This window comes from Terrapene carolina, unplaced genomic scaffold, assembly GCF_002925995.2.
Source record: "Terrapene carolina triunguis isolate 2854851 unplaced genomic scaffold, T_m_triunguis-2.0 Scaffold58, whole genome shotgun sequence".
Classification (NCBI taxonomy): domain Eukaryota; kingdom Metazoa; phylum Chordata; order Testudines; family Emydidae; genus Terrapene; species Terrapene triunguis.
Genome location: NW_020664409.1, coordinates 103,598,075 through 103,613,848, shown reverse-complemented (window position 1 = coordinate 103,613,848; position 15,774 = coordinate 103,598,075). Strand labels below are relative to the sequence as shown.

At 45.6% G+C, this 15,774-nt stretch overlaps 1 protein-coding gene across 1 annotated transcript in view; it reads left to right on the top strand.

The window, feature by feature from the left end:
- COL22A1 (collagen type XXII alpha 1 chain) overlaps positions 1–15,774 on the top strand; it is a 304,788-nt gene that overhangs the window by 171,218 nt on the left and 117,796 nt on the right. Inside the window, exons 17-20 of the mRNA XM_029913401.1 lie at positions 5,406–5,459; positions 9,721–9,774; positions 13,226–13,261; positions 15,601–15,630. Coding sequence (XP_029769261.1) covers positions 5,406–5,459; positions 9,721–9,774; positions 13,226–13,261; positions 15,601–15,630 — 174 coding nt within the window. The remainder of the gene's footprint in view (positions 1–5,405; positions 5,460–9,720; positions 9,775–13,225; positions 13,262–15,600; positions 15,631–15,774) is intronic.

Genomic DNA, 15,774 nt, shown 5'->3' with positions numbered 1-15,774 from the left:
ACACACACACACACACACACACACACACACACACACACACACACACAAAATCGGGGGGAATAGTTGACTCACTAAAAATGCAATTTCAGTTGAACTTGTCAAATAAAAAGGAGAGTAAAATTCCCCAGAAGTTGAAACATTCAGTTTAGACATTTATGAAACTAAACATGTTGACTTTTCATTTGAAATAATGGTTTATTTTGAAATTTAACTAGATTTTACTACACAAAAAAGGGTTAAAAACACCCAAAAATGGCCCCTGAACCCCCCTACAAAAATCAATTGTTGGCCCAGCTCTGGTCATTAGTCCCCAATCCAGCCTGATTCCCATTTTTCTCTCTTCCCCTATTGGCCAGTGCTCTGTTCCCAACATCCATGTGGTTGTTTATCATAAAGTTGCCATTATTCCCTTTCATTTGTTCTGTATTCACCATTGCAACTGGGCACATGCCCATTATCATGTAATCATTCTCATGCTTTCGCCCCCGGAGTTCAAACCAGAGGAGATGTGTTGTGTCTAGCCATTCCATCAGCCCCTTTTCCTGTGACAGTATTGTCTGGTCTGTGGGGGTGTTGGCTCCCTTAGGAACATGGATAATTCCCAAATCACTCAGGTGGGGAGGAGGGATGGAGCTGTGAGGGGGCAGGGAACTGATGCACTAGACAGGAATTAAAATGAGAAACAAGTGAATTGGGTTTTGTTTCATTCTGAGAGATTTGCACAGTTAAACCTTCTTTCTTTCCCTCCTGGCCTATGCATGAAAGCCAAGATCTCTGCTATAACAATTGTGCATTTACAGAGCATGGATACTGCACTCAGGACATTTATACCCCTTGTTTTAATTTCTACCATTTGGAACCACTGGGAAAGTAGTGGGTGTTAACAGCCGGGCCAAAGATTTCTCCCTGTCTGCTTTTCCGTCTGCAACCGCTTATTGCTTCTGAGAAATCTGAATCTAAATTGTTGCCTCTTACAACACCATTGTTAAAGCATTACTAAAAATCACTTATGCCTCTCCCAGCCTAAGAAATATAGGATTTGTTATATTAAAGAAGAGCTTTAGTTTCTATATTGAATATGCGTCCATCAAACCATTATCCCGATGCTCCAGAGTAAGGCGAAATCTCCCACAAGGCTCTTATGTCACTATACACTGAGAGCACCTTAAATCAAAGTACTGAGACTTTATGGTGCAGTACATAACTTTGAGCTGTATCGATCATGTCTGAACTTGAGGCGAGCCAGCATACAGCATTCACTAAACTCCCAAAGTTCTATCGCAGCAAGAAGCAGGCTCATGTAAAATCTGGGATGAATTCTCTAAGGATGGTAATCCGAAGTCCAGGTCAGAAATCTGGAGGAGATTGCCCTGGAACATTGATTCCAGCTTGAAACCTGTAGTGATAGTTTATAGACAAGATTAATACACAAGATTAATAGAATCTTTAATTGAGCATAATATGGTTGTCATATAGAGCTGACCAGAAAACTGGGACATTTCAAAATATTTCAGTTGGGAACTTTTGATTTAGAAATTCACCCTTCAAATTTTTCCCATTGGGAAACTGCAGTTTTCCTGGGGGAAAGTGTCCCACCACCCACCATCACTAACCCAGATTTTTTGCTGTTTCCCAACTGAGGAAAAAATAGTATAAAAAAGTGGGGAGGGGAAAAAAATTTTTACCCTTAAAAATGAAATATCACTTTCTCTCAGAAAGTAATACTTCCAATATTTTGTTACTGTTCTCTAATAATAGAAATTGGAAAATAGTAACAAAGTATTAGAAAATGGGCTTTCACCCACTTTCTCACTCTTTTTGACCATTTTTCACCCGGCAAGAGTTGGAAGATAGAAGGTAGAGAGAAACAAACCTTGATTATCTTGATTGATCAGTCCTTCAGCCCTCGTATAGACTGCGCTGACCACAACATGTCTTCCGTTCTTCTCGTATCCTGGCCTTCTTTCTCCATGTGCGGCCATGTCTTTTCATGATAAAATCTTCCCATCTCTTTAGAGGTCGGCCGAGTGATCGTTTCAGTGGGTACCAGTCGGCGACAGCTGCAGTCCATCGATTGTCAGTGAGCCTCACTGTATGCCCGACCCATCACATTTTACTACATCCTGCACTCCACTCTGCTGTCTGATCACTTCATTGGGGACTAGGTCACAGATTGAAATTCCCAGAATTCTTCTTTCCATCACCCACTCCATGACAGACAGTTGCTGCTCCTCTGTCTTCGTCAGTGCCCATGTTTCGCTGCCGTACAACATTGCTGGCCGTACTGTTGAGTTGAAGAGGCTGGCGCGTGCTGCCTTGTTGATTTTTCCTTGAAGGACATCCTTGATAGAACTGAATGCACACCAACCTGCTTTCTTTCTTTGTGAGACTTCACCTTCCTGATCGTGGCGCATGTTAATTTCTTGGCCCAAATAGACATATTGCTCAACTTCTTCTATTTGTTCTCCCTTGATTGTTATTTGGGCTTTTGGCAAGGTATCAGACCGCATACATTTCATTTTGGAGCAGTTAATTTGCAGTCCGACTTGGCTGCTTTTTGTGTTGAGTTCTCACAGCATTTTCTGTAGGTTGATAGTATTTTTGGCAATCAACACAATATTGTCCATGAATCTGAGATGGTTTCACTGCTCTCCAATTCCACCCTTCCAATTCATCTGCCTCATTACCATTTCGAGGCAGGCTGTGAAAAGTTTCGGTGAAACCGTGTCTCCTTGTTTCACCCCTTTCTTAATTGGGATGCAAAGGGGAGTATCAAATAAAGTTATATCTGTGGTGCAGTCAGAATTTGTTTCCTTTAATAGTTTGATATACTTTGTGTCAATGCCCTGCTGTGCAGAGCTTTCAATACTGCATTGATCTCTACGCTGTCGAACGCTTTTTCATAGTCAATGAAGGCAATACATACAGGGAATTTGTATTCTCTTGAGCGTTCCAATAGCTAGTTTATAGGGAAAATATGGTCCATTGTGCTGAAATTCCTCTGAAAGCCTGCCTGCTCTCTCGGCTGCTGCTCGTCCAGACTCTGAGAGAATGGGTTTGTTATTATTTTGGTGAACAGCTTGTAGACATGTGAGAGCAGGCATATTGGACAATAGTTCTTTAGATCTTCACGATCGCCCTTCTTGTACAGCAGAATGGTGTTGGACTCCTTCCAGCTAGATGGTATCTTCTGCATTTCCAAGTAACACCTAAACCTCTGAGCAAGGGTTTCCCAGAGGTCTTGGCCTCCAGCTCTTATCATTTCGATTGTCAGTCCATCTTTACCACAACAAACCACAATTTTGAAATGAAAAATTCAGAAGAAGTGCCTTTCGTCCTCCGATTGATTTTCATTTGGGAAAAAAAAAAAAGAAAAAGAAAAATCAGCCTTCCCCCTCCCCAAATCTGTAATTTTGGAAAATGAAACATTTCACCAACAGTGAGCATTTTCATCAGCTGAAAGCCTCTTTTGTGACAAAAACAAAACAAAAAAACAAAAATAATTCAAGTTGGAAAATTTTCAACCAGGTCTAGCCTCATATAATTATTCAGCCCTCTTTTTGTGTGCCCTTCATTCCTCTGGCAATGAATCCATCTTATGAGGTCCTACACTGATGTCACAGATACACCGAAAAAGATGCTAGGGAGGGTGAAGTGCTCTGTTGATCAGCAGTCTGTAAAGTTGTGATGTCTCAAACTGTCTACACTGCAGAATACAAAGAGTTTAATTCAGGCAGAGGTGGTGTGTGTGTGAGTGTGTGTGTGTGTGTGTGTGTGTGTGTGTAAAACTGGACTGAGACGAGCTCATAATTACAATAGATAAAGATTGGGAAGTCCCTCCCTCAGGCTGCTATGGCACATAATGTGCAGAGCAATGTAATGCCAGTCCTGTAGCTTCTCAGAACGAAACAGCATTTCTGATGCAAGATTTATAGACATTCTAAAAAAGACCCTCCCCATCAATTAATTGATTTGTAAATCCATTTTCAGTATGCTAAAGCAATCACACACATACTCTCTCTCTCCCTGGCAAATCAGGGACTTAAATCTAATGCTATAAGTACTGGTTTACCGATAATAGCTTCGGTCAAACATTTATATGATGAGGTATAAATCACAACTGAGATTCATAAAGCTTTTTTATTATTATAAGCAAAACGCTAAATAATATTTAGTTACAAAGAGCTCCCTCTAGTGATAGAATTTGTTTATGAACAAAATCTTTTATGATTAATCATAATAATTGTATTTCTATTAGGCTAGGTCTACACTATGGGGGGGGGGTGTCGACCTAAGATACGCAACTTCAGCTACGTGAATAGCGTAGCTGAAGTGGCGTATTTTAGGTCGACTTACCTGGCTGTGAGGACGGCGGCGAGTCGACCGCTGCCGCGTCGCCGTCGACGCCGCTTCCGCCTCTTGCCGCGGTGGATTTCCGGAGTCGACGGCAGAGCCATCGGGGATCGATTTTATCGCGTCTTCACTAGACGCGATAAGTCGATCCCCAATAGATCGATTGCTACCCGCCGATCCGGCGGGTAGTGAAGACGTGCCCTTAGAGTGGTGCTTAGATCAGGGCCCCATTGTGTTAGGTGCTGAACACACACATAGTAAGAGACAGTCCCAGCCTCAAAGAGCTTACACTCTAAACAGACAAGATAGACAATGTGTGGGAGGAGGGAAGTACAATTATTCCCATTTTACAGATGAGAAACTGAGGCACATAGAGATGAAATCATGTGGGAAGTCTGTGGGAGAGGCAGGAATTGAACCCAGATCTCCTGAATCTGTCTGCTGCCTTTGCCCCAAGGCCATCCTTTTGAGAGCCTCAGATGAAAAGAGCCATATTACAAATGCAAAGTATTATTACCGGGCTCAGCCCTGAAACCCTTAATTAGTCCTTTCTCAAGTATCTCTGCCATTTCCCTCAGTGGGGATTTTTACTGAATAAGGATTGCAGGACTGGGAACAGTATCATGAAAAACAGATAAGACAAAATTTTGGTTCAGCAATGGATTGGGTTCTGTGATAAATTCCTAGTAACTGCACTTGGGAGACAAGAGAAAGGAGTTCTGACTGACCGGCCTTATTCCCCAATACTATGCAGTGATACTTCTTCCAGTTCATGAAAAAGGGTGGTATAAAATCTAAGAATTACAGAAATCAGAAATGGAAAATATGTTGTCTGGCGACTACCCAGTTCACCTCCTTGCTATAGATATGCCCCCCCCCCCTTTCTGCAGGAGTGTATTTCCCAGAATAACAGACTTAGATCACTTTTCATGTTCTCAGCTCCATGCGTGAGTAGCGCAGAAGATTATACAGACTGAGATGTCTCTTGCAAAATAGTGATGTGAACAATTTTAACATGAAGTTATCTTTTTATCTCTCTTCTTTTTTCCTAGGGAGAACGAGGTCTTGATGGGTTCCCTGGGAAGCCAGGTGCGGAGGGAAAACAGGTATGGAGTGAATATTTGGGAGCAAGAGACTATTCTTCAAACTAGGCGTTAATGCACATTGAATGGGAAGGTGGCTGCCGAAATGGGACTTACCCCAGACAACTGGCGTATTGTAACTGTAGGAGCAGGCAGGCAGCTTATAAAATCATCAAGGTCTTTTTGAGCACCCAGTTCTAGTGGGACTGGTCCCTACGCTAAGCAGCCTTGTTCTACCCTGACCAATCTCTCGTCAACCAAGGAGCGCTGTGCTCCTAGTGAGGGGAATAGAACCGCCATATGATTATTTTTAAAGGATGCACTTTGTGTGGTGATGCGGTTATGGAGGAAAATATTGTATTGACTTCCAGCCCTAGCCTTCAAGCATTAGAACATTCAAAGGCCAGGCGACGGCAATGTGACCCCTCAAGACCTGCTGTTCTAGCCTTAGTACACACAAAGCAGTCTGTGTCCCCACATCTAGCCTCCAGGCCCTTCTTCCCCCAAGGAAACTAATCATTAATGTCACCTTGTGCTTCAGCAGCTATGTGGAGATACTTACAGATCTGAAGCATTTCCCCAGCACTTGAGTCAAAGCTGTCAGCAAATCTTTAGTGCCCTTTTAAAATGGGATTTCAGAAGAGATACTGTGCTCATTTGCACTGGCTGTAAGAGAGCTGATACCAAAGGGAATGTGTGCTCTTGCAGAATTAATGACAGGCCTCGATGGTGGAACTCAAATGTAAGTTATGTGGCTAATTTTGTACTCACCAGGCTGCAGCGTGGGTCCCTTGTTCCTCCATCTCTGTTTATTAAAATTAACCCTCAGACTGTTTCTTTTTCCATTGCCTCGCACCTTGTGTAGTCCTTTCTCCCTGTGCAAAGTGGATGTGCAACAGTGCCAAATTGGACAGGATGGAAGGGGTTTCCACTCACCCTGTACACAAGGGGACAGGCAATGAAGAAGCCGGCCATCGAGTCTCCTTTTGGTCTTGCAGTCTAGCCTCCCTGTGCCCTATGCTGATATATACTTTCTCATGCAATAGTACTCCTCCGAGTTCTTTCACTGTCTCCTGGTGTGATAACGTTCAGTACTCTGCTTATAGCTAGATCAGTTCCAGAGGTAACGCCGGGGCTGTTATGTCAATAGATTTTTGTTTGTGTGTTAATTCTTTTGATTTTGAGCTTTAAGTAACAATGCAAGTTATGTACAACAAATATGGAAATTCACTAAACGTGGTAGGACAGAAAAACTGCTACATCTTAATAATTCACAAATCATAGTGGGGTGCCCTGGCCGCTGGAGTTACGGTTCTCAAAGGAAGGGAACCATGTTTCACAATATGGTTACATTTTCTGGGTTTGGTTGTAATAAGTGAGTTTTTCCATCACCAGCTTCCAAACATAGTTAACCAAGATGGTAGCCTTGGAGAGGGTCTTTTTCCTTCCATTCACTGGTAACAGAACATCCAGTTGCTGCTAATTGGATAGGCACTAATTACTTTAAATATTTGTACTAAAATAGCATTTGTGGGTCTATCACAGAATACACTCACTGGTAGAGCGCCTCCTCCTGGCTGCTCTGGGGATTTACTCCATCCATGCCTGACACCTGTTTCCTGCATGTCACTCTTGCTGTGGCCCCTCTCACTCTCTGGGACTCAGCACGCTCCCTCTATGTGACTTGGCCCTGCGACCAGGTCGCTGTATGTGTTTCCACTTCCAGGGTAGCAAATTCTCTCCGGACCAACTGGCCAGCTGCCTTTCCAGGCTGTCCTCTAATCTAAGGCTATGCCACATTCACAGGGGCAGGAAGGGGAACCTGTGCCCGCCCACTACTCCGGGTCCCAGCACAGGCACCGTCTGTCCAGCAGCCACGGTCTGTTTAGGCCCAGACCTCATTGTGATTTCCCTGTGCTCCCTCCTACTTCCCTTCTCAGTGTTCTGGCCTGCCCATGGGGTCCAGCTCAAGCTCCCAACTCCCAGGGAATGTCTGCAGCCTACTTCCCCTGCAGCCTCTTCTGGTCTTAGCTTCCTAGTTTTATGCCAGCCCAGCCTACACCAGCTCAGCTGAGTTTCATCTTCCTTTATGCAGCCTACTAGGTCAATTAGCCCCTTCCAAGCTACCTTAACCCCTTCAGGTGCGATGTAGAGTGAACACCCCTTCACAGGGTCCCACTGAGATTGGGATTCCCTTACGCTAGGCCCTGTACATATAGCGAGAGGCAGTGCCTGCCCCCCAAAGAGCTTATGGTTTATATAGACAAGACACATAAAGGATGGGAGATGAAACAGAGCCCCACAGAGGTGAAGGGACAGGACTAGATGACCACTCGAGCTCCCTCCCAGTCCTATGATTCTATGACATGCCCAAGGTCAGCAGGTCAGTGACAGTGCTGGGCCTTGAAAATTGTCGGTGCAAATCACTGCAGTGCAGGCAAGCCAACCTCCAAGTGTCCAGGAGCATTTTGCCTCTTCAAGGTAGCACGCCTCCTGGTGCTCGATGCTGCCTGCCACCGTGGCCGTATGCAGTGGGAGGCTGGTGCAGTCAAGCCTGTTTGATCGAATGAGCTTTGGATGTATTTCTATTCATGATTGCACAGGGCCCAAAGTTCTGGAGCGGGGCGATGCATCAATTGAAAATGTATCTGATCTGAACATGCATGAATTGGTTCTGTCTCAATGCACTGTTCAGTGTTGCAGACACGATGCAGCCAGAATTTAGAACACTGGGAAGCAGAGAAGATAGGCTAGGGAGCTTCCTCCACTGTGTGGGCATCTGTGCTCTTGACATATTGTCTGCAGGTGAATGACTTGCCTGCCTCCCCTACACCTAAACTCTCCAGGTTACTTAGCAATTTGGTTCTGGCAGCCTGTGTTTGTACTTCCCTTCCAGTTATGGTGTCATCAGCCGACTTAACCGTGGTTGAATTTACTCTTTCCACTCTGTGGAATAGGATGGTTCCCAGGCCATCGCTCTGTTTTGCTCCCCCTTGAGAGCTCAGACCATTACCTCAACCAGTTTTTAACCTGGGCTATGGTGTTTTTTATTTTTATTTAGTTACTATTTAGCCAGTATCGTTAGAAGAGGGGACATGACACCTCACTGGGATCCTAATGTCCTGTGTCCGCTGCACCCATTCAGTTATGTACAGAACTAGTTAACATTTCCAGCTACACTGGTTGGATTGAGAAATTGCGAGGGCATCGTAGGGCAGAAGCTGATCATTAGCATCTCCTAGGGAGAGATTTCTCTCTGTGGTACCGCTGCAGAATTGGTGCATTCTGGGGCTTCTCCACCTGCTTTGGCTCTGGGCCACCAGCAGAGAGGCAAATCCTTATCCCCGTGCATAGGCTGGGCATGTGGGCCGGTCAGGACTGGAATCAGGAAACCCTCCCCCTTTCCCCAAGACCAGCCTAGCTGCTGAAGCAGCTGCTGCTGCCTCATCATAGCTGCAACAGCCCCCGCAGTCTGCAGGGCAGAGGGAAATGGCTTACAGATCCACTGCTCCAGCCTCCCCCTCGTTCCCCTCCCCACAGAGCAGAACAGAAGGAGGCCTTCCTCTTGTACCTGTTCCTGCCAGCCTCCTCCTTCATAGTCCAGTGCAGCCGCGGCTAGCTAATTCCATTACTTAAACACACTCCTGGTACCTTATCATTCATTGCTCCTGTGCTGCAGGCTGAATTCCCATGGGCGTGGGTATTTTGTCCCAGAAACTGGATCCCAGACAATGCAGATTGATGATCTGCTCCATTCCCCTGTCAGAGGACATTTAACCAAAGCCTTTGTCTGCACAAAATCGCCTCCTTTGGTTTTATTCAGATTAACAGGGGTTGGGGTTTTTTTTAAGTTTCACCGTATTGCTGAGTCACTAAGCCCTCGAGGGGATGTCTACACTGCCCCAAGTCTCAGAGCCTGGGTCAATTGACTCAGGCTCACAGGGCTCGGGCTGTGAGACTAAAAATGGCAGTGTAGACGTTCAAGCTCAGGCTGGAGCCCAGGCTCTGAGATCCACCCCCACACGTACGTCTCCGAGCCGAGACTGCAGCCCAAGCCCGAATGTGCATGCTGCAATTGTGAGCCCCGCCGCCTGAGCCCCACACATCGACTCGGGCCAGGCGCGGCCGTGCCCATGGGTCTTTGATTGCAGTCTAGCTGTATCCCGAGTCACTAGACAGATACAGGCCATGACCTGGCAAGATTATTCCAGTGCTAAGGGCTCGGCTAAAGGCTCTGGGTCTCCCCTGCACTGCAAATCATACTGTGTTGTTAATCTATTTTCAGGGCATTAAGGGCAGCACAGGCCCACCAGGTGCCAGCGGACCCAGAGGAGAAAAGGTGAGCTGGGGAAGGTGCCCAAGGAGCACTTCGAAAGGCAAACTCATTTCATTTTGAATAAACTCTCCTAGAAATGACAGTGCTGCTGGTTATCCCCATGGGTCTCAGGTGCAGCTAGCAAGTTGCTGAATCATTCTGAGAACTGATAGATGAAGCCCTGGGGCCTGATTTTGCTCTCTCACTAGGGTAGATCCTGAGTAACTCCACTGAAGTAAACAGAGTTAACTCTCCTTCAAAATTTGGTGCAAATGCCTGCTCTCCTGGAAGCCAATAGGCCTCAGTGGGAGCAAGAGCTGATCCAACAGAATCAAGCCCATGAATGTGTTTCTAGGATTTCCCGGAAATGGGGAGATCAACCAGCTCTTTGGTTAGACAAGTTGCTGGGGGAGGTTTTGAGTGGTGGAGGGATGTGTATATTTGGGGCAGCATGAATGATGAGGCATTGTCTGCGATGAATACAGTAAAAGCTGTGTTATCCAGCACTTTACCAGCTGAAAAGCTCTAGAAACTGGCATTTCGGGGTGTTGGATCCGGGCAGCGCTCGCCTCGGGCGGCTCCCCGCAAGTGGCAACATGTCCCTCCTGCTCCTAGGCAGAGGAACGGCCACGGGAGCTCCGTGCCCTGCCCCCACCCCGCCCCGAGCGCTGGCTCTGCAGCACCTGCAGTGGAGGCAACGTGCAGAGCCGCCTGGCCACACCTCTGCCTAGGAGCAGCAGGGACATGTCGTCACTTGCGGGGAGCCGCCCAAGGTGAGCGTCGCCCACATCCACCACCCCGAAACCCCTCCTGTGTCCCAACCCCCTGCACCGAGTCCCCTCCCGCCCTGAGACCCCTCCTGCACCCAAACTCCCTTCCTCCATTGGTAAATATAACTCTTGATTAATGCTATCAAAATTTTGAATTTGTCCCCAAAAGAAACGTTATCTATTAAAGAAATGTTAGGGAAGATCTCCCAACGCCTCATAGGGAACGATTGTTCATATAGCTTATGTACAATATGCAGTTTTCCTTGGGCATGCCCTCCTTCATTCTGATTATGGCCTGCATAGTTTTGCTTCCTGAAACAATGCCAAACACTTGTTTGATGGGATAATCTTGCGGTTGACAACTCCGTCAACAACAAATCATCCAAGCAGTTTAACAAGTGCTGCCGAAAATCATGCTGTTGTTAGCTCATCTGTAGATCATTTCTGTCCTGCCTTCCTGAGATTCCTCCCTGTGTTAACTGGAATAATTAACACCTTTTCTCTTGACATCCACGGGATGCAGCAGGCATTTGATCCAAAAGTCTATAGGAACTGGCTCAAAAAGATGAATGCATCACTACCTTTGCTCCTTCTCTGTTGCTCTGCTGGAGGAAACTTCAGACTGTCGGTGAAGATGTCCTGCTAAGCACAGTGGCCTTCCATTCCTGTTTTTTCCCCACCTGGAAGGACAATCCCTCATTCCTTGTGCTAGTGTTTCCTATGACTTTACATTGTGGTACCAATTTCTTAAGAGAGAAAATAATTGCTCATGAGAGGTTTTGAACTCACAGCCTTAGAGACTGCAGGCTTTCAGCCACAGAGGCACAGCTAACACCAATAGAAGCTTCCTCATGCTGCCCTACCAATGGGTCAGATTCTGAGCAGCCTCCTACCTTCTGGAGTCACTTACAGCTTGTGCAGGGGGGGTATAAAATGACACCAGTTTGCACATTTTGCACAGATGTAAATGACTTCACAAGAGAGTGGAGAATCCAGTCCAGTGTACCTACACCCTGAGCTGGGAGTTACATTCATGGTAGCGGTGAATACGATGCAGGGGCAAGTATACTTCCCAGATAACAAGGCGATGCAGTGCATGTATTTCTATTTCTGTATTTTGGATCAGATGCTTCCCTTACTTACACTTGTATAAATCAGGCCACTGAATCAGTGCTGTTACCAATGTGAAATGGGTCTGAATCAAGCCCCTTCGAGCTCTTTCCACACCGGATTTAAACCACTTGGAAAAGAAACTAGAAAGCCTACAATGGAGCAGAGTTTAGCTGAGAAAACAATGGGAAAATCGAGCTCAGTAAAGCGGAAGAGCCATCCAGGCAGTTAGAACGTGTTAGTAGGTCGCTTTCTGACTCAGTCTGTATACTGGAAGACACTTGAAAAAAATGACAAGCAAATGGGAGCTTCCCCTCCGCCCCGTCTTGATAATTATTCCCTGCTCTCAGATGTTTTTAGTGGAGAGTTTTACCTTGTCATTTTAGAACTAGTTATTAGACTTTCCAGGGCAGCCTTGTGACTCCCTGCTTTCAGTCTGTCATGTTTTTGTTGTTTCCTACCTAGTCCTGTGGCATTCAAGATAAAAAGGGGCTTTTTTTTTTTTACCCACAAAGCAGCTAAAGGATACTCTGATGAGTATCCAAGAATGCAGATACCAGAATCAAACCACTCTGTTTCCCATTATGTTTCCACTATAATTCCAAAGATACAGGGTGGGTTTTCCAAAAGCACCTAAGGGTGTTGCATGCTCTTCTCCTGTTGATTTTTAATTGGAGGTGGGCATCTATCTCCCTTGGCATTTTGGAAAATCCCAGCTATGCTGTAGAGTCTGCAGAAAGACACATACAAAATGAATAGAGTACCTCTGAAGCAGGAAGTGTGTAAAAGACATCATAGGTCTACCAGGGAGAGAAGGGAGCAATTAATGAACATAAGGACACTGCAGAGAAGCTAAATGGTATTTTTGCATCAGCTTGGTCCTGAATGGGTGTTGGGGTGACATCTCCCCAAGGCCTGCTCTTATAAAGTCATAAATATGAGGCACTATCAGAGACAGAGGTTTTGGCGCAAACTGATACATTAGAAGGCAGCTAGTCACCAGGACGGGGTGGGATCATCGAAGAGTCCTGAAAAAACGTACCGCGTGAGTCTGTTCTGTAAAGTGACTGTGTGAAAATGCCATTGTTGGCTTCCATGTTTGACTCTGCAAAGATCTGTGTCAAGTGTGCTTCTTTAACAAGAAAAATGTGTATATATATTTTTTTTTCTAAATTCCAGCCCTTCTGACTCTGCCTCGGATGTGAGAGTCAAGCTGGGTTCTTTCCATCTGGCATATGAACACCAGTAATAAGGGTTCTGCAGGCCAAGTTAGGGCTTATGGACCCAGCTCACCACTGCATTACTCCAGGTTTATGCCAGTATAACTTCATTGAAAGAAACTGTGTTACACTGGGGTAAAAGTGGAGTGGTAAATTCACAGTGGTGAACCAGGGCCTTCATGACACCTGTACAAAATGGGGAAGCTTTGAATATACAGTCCAAATCAATGCAATCTCAAATCTGTCTGGGAAGGTTCATGGGCACAGGCTGAGCATGAAGCGGACAGACCATAAGGGCAAGAGGCTGCTGTTGAAAAGAAGTTTGGGGGCTTATTTCTATTTCATTGCTTGTCTGTGTTTTCCCTTTCCACGCAGGGTGAAGCGGGGCTTCCCGGATTACCAGGCTCTGCAGTAAGAAGCTGCTTTAGCATTAACATGAGCGATGAACTATAATGCATGAGAAACAAAAGTGAGGAAGGCAGGGGTGGGCTGCGAGGATTTTGTAAACTTAGGGATGGATTTTGTGTGGGATTTTCAAATGATCAGGAAGCTTAAGCCAGTGAAGATTCCTGAGAGCAGGAGTTTGTGGCTTCTAGGATCCCAGTAAGGAGATTAACTGCATTATGAAGAGGCAGGATTTGAGGAGACCATAAAGGAGAGAAGTGAAATACCCTGGAGTCAGGGAGGCCTGGCAGTAATAAACAATTTTCAGAGGAATGGCCAAGATAGCGTCTAATGGAGTTGGTCTTTTAGGGAAGAAGATGGGCCTGGGAGATTAGAAGGCAGACGACAGTTCAGGGTCAAGTGGAACAGCTCAATCTCTGACATCGGGGGCCCAGTGTGAGATTTGAGAGAGGAGCTGGAGAAGGCAGACTTGGGATGGGCGCTGCTCTTCTTACCATGTAGCAGGGGATCCGCTGTGTGAAAGAAGTCACGGTGGAGGTAGGAGCTGAAGACTGCAAGGAAAGGGTAGCTGCAGTGAAGAGGATAGAGGTTTTGATTTTCCTCTCACACCAAATTTACACCAGTGAAACTCCAGTGACTTCAATGGAGTCGTTTTTCATTTGCTCTGGTGTCACTGATGGGGGAATCTGGGTTTAATATTGGCCACATAGAGGTGTCATCTACAGTTGAATTCAGCAAAGAGATTGCCACAGAGGACATCGCAGAGAAGAGAAAGGGTCAAGGACTGAGCTCTGCCAGGACCCCATAGCCAAGAGGTCTAGTGATTGGAGACTATCCATTGCCAATCGCACAAAAGAGGAGCAATTAAATAAGTAGAATCAGAGCATAGGGGAGTGAGATGCACAGGACTCCTGATGGCATGGGCTAGGATTAGAAAGAACTCATGGTCAGCAATAGCAATATGGACCTGTGACGAGGAAGGACTGGGAGCTAGAGACAGACAAGAGAAGACCAACGAGCCTAATACATAGAGGTAATAGGCAACTGCATCACTGTGAAAGGAGTGGAAGCCAGACTGAAAGCTTTGAAGAAGACTGTTTGGGTAAGAGGTTGGGAACTAACCCAAGACTTCGATGAGACATAGTAGAGAAATGGCAGTAGCTGTGGAGGCAGAGGGAGAGGTGTGTGAGGAAGGAATTTTTGAGCATTAATATGTGGGGCTGTAGACCTAAGGGGATTAGCAGTGGAGAGTGAATGGTTTCTTGTCCTGAAGCAGAAAAGTATGCAAGGCAGGAGGAAAACAGGGTGAAAGGACAAAGAACTGTCATTGACAATTTCACAGGGATGTATTTATTTACTTAGAATTATGCACACATCCTCTCAAAAGGAGCCTAGGCCAATGATGCCATGTAAAGACACTTGCAGCGTACATGCACGTGGACACCCAAAGGTCTCTAGGTTCTTTGTGCAACATTCCATCCAATAGCATCATGTTGTTACAGCAGAAGCCTAACCTCGCTGTTGGAGACTGCAGATAAAGCCAGACATAGTTGGCCAAATTCAGAGATGAGGGGTAACGGAGGAGCTGGAGGAAGGTGTCTGAAGATGTGAGGACCACTTGAACTTACACCTTCTTCCAGTCTTCAGCATGTAGGTTCCACCAACTTAAACGTCCTTGAACGTGGATGGAATGGGTGTAAATGGCTCTATGGGAGTCTGACAGAGTGAAAGGGAGCCTGCTTTAGCATAAGGGAATCTAAGGCCCCTATCATGCAAACATGCACATGGTTAATTTGAATCGTGATGGTAAGTCTCCCAGTGACTTCAGTGGGACAACTTGTGTGCTTCAAGTTAAGCACATGATTATGTGTGTTCAGGATCGGGGCCTAAGTTAGTATAAAGGAATCTAACTTACACGCCATCCTTGAATTTGGCCCATTGTTTATATAGTACCACTGGTGTTTATGGTGCTTTACAGGTAGAAAATAAGACAAGATCCAAGTAGCTTACAATCTCATTTATTAAGATAACACGAGTATTATTGTTCTTGTTATTGCATAGCAACTCAAAGATGCTAACCACGGCATAGAGAACCAAGAGATCAAGGTCATTGCCAGGACAAGCTATCTACATAGACAGCACAGCATAGTTCAAGGATGTGTGAGGAAGGGAGGCTGTGCTGAATCAGAGTTAAAGTAAGCAGTGAAGGTTAGCAGGCATCATGGGGGAGGGGACAGCTAGTACGGTTAGAAGTACAAAATAGAGAACTACTGTGTGCCTGAAGCTTTCTAGATGTGTCTTCCTCCTGTGCGCTCCGTTTTACATCTCTGGCATCTTAATTTCAGGTACAAACGGAAGGTCTGAAAGGAGAGCAAGTAAGAACCGTTCAATATCTCTATTGTACTAAATGTAAGAAGTAATAAGAGTCTTTTTTTTTTTTTAACACTTGAAGGGACACTGTCAGGTAACTCAGCTGCCCAGATCAGTTTTTGTTTTCAAAGCATGTTGCAAAGTCTAAT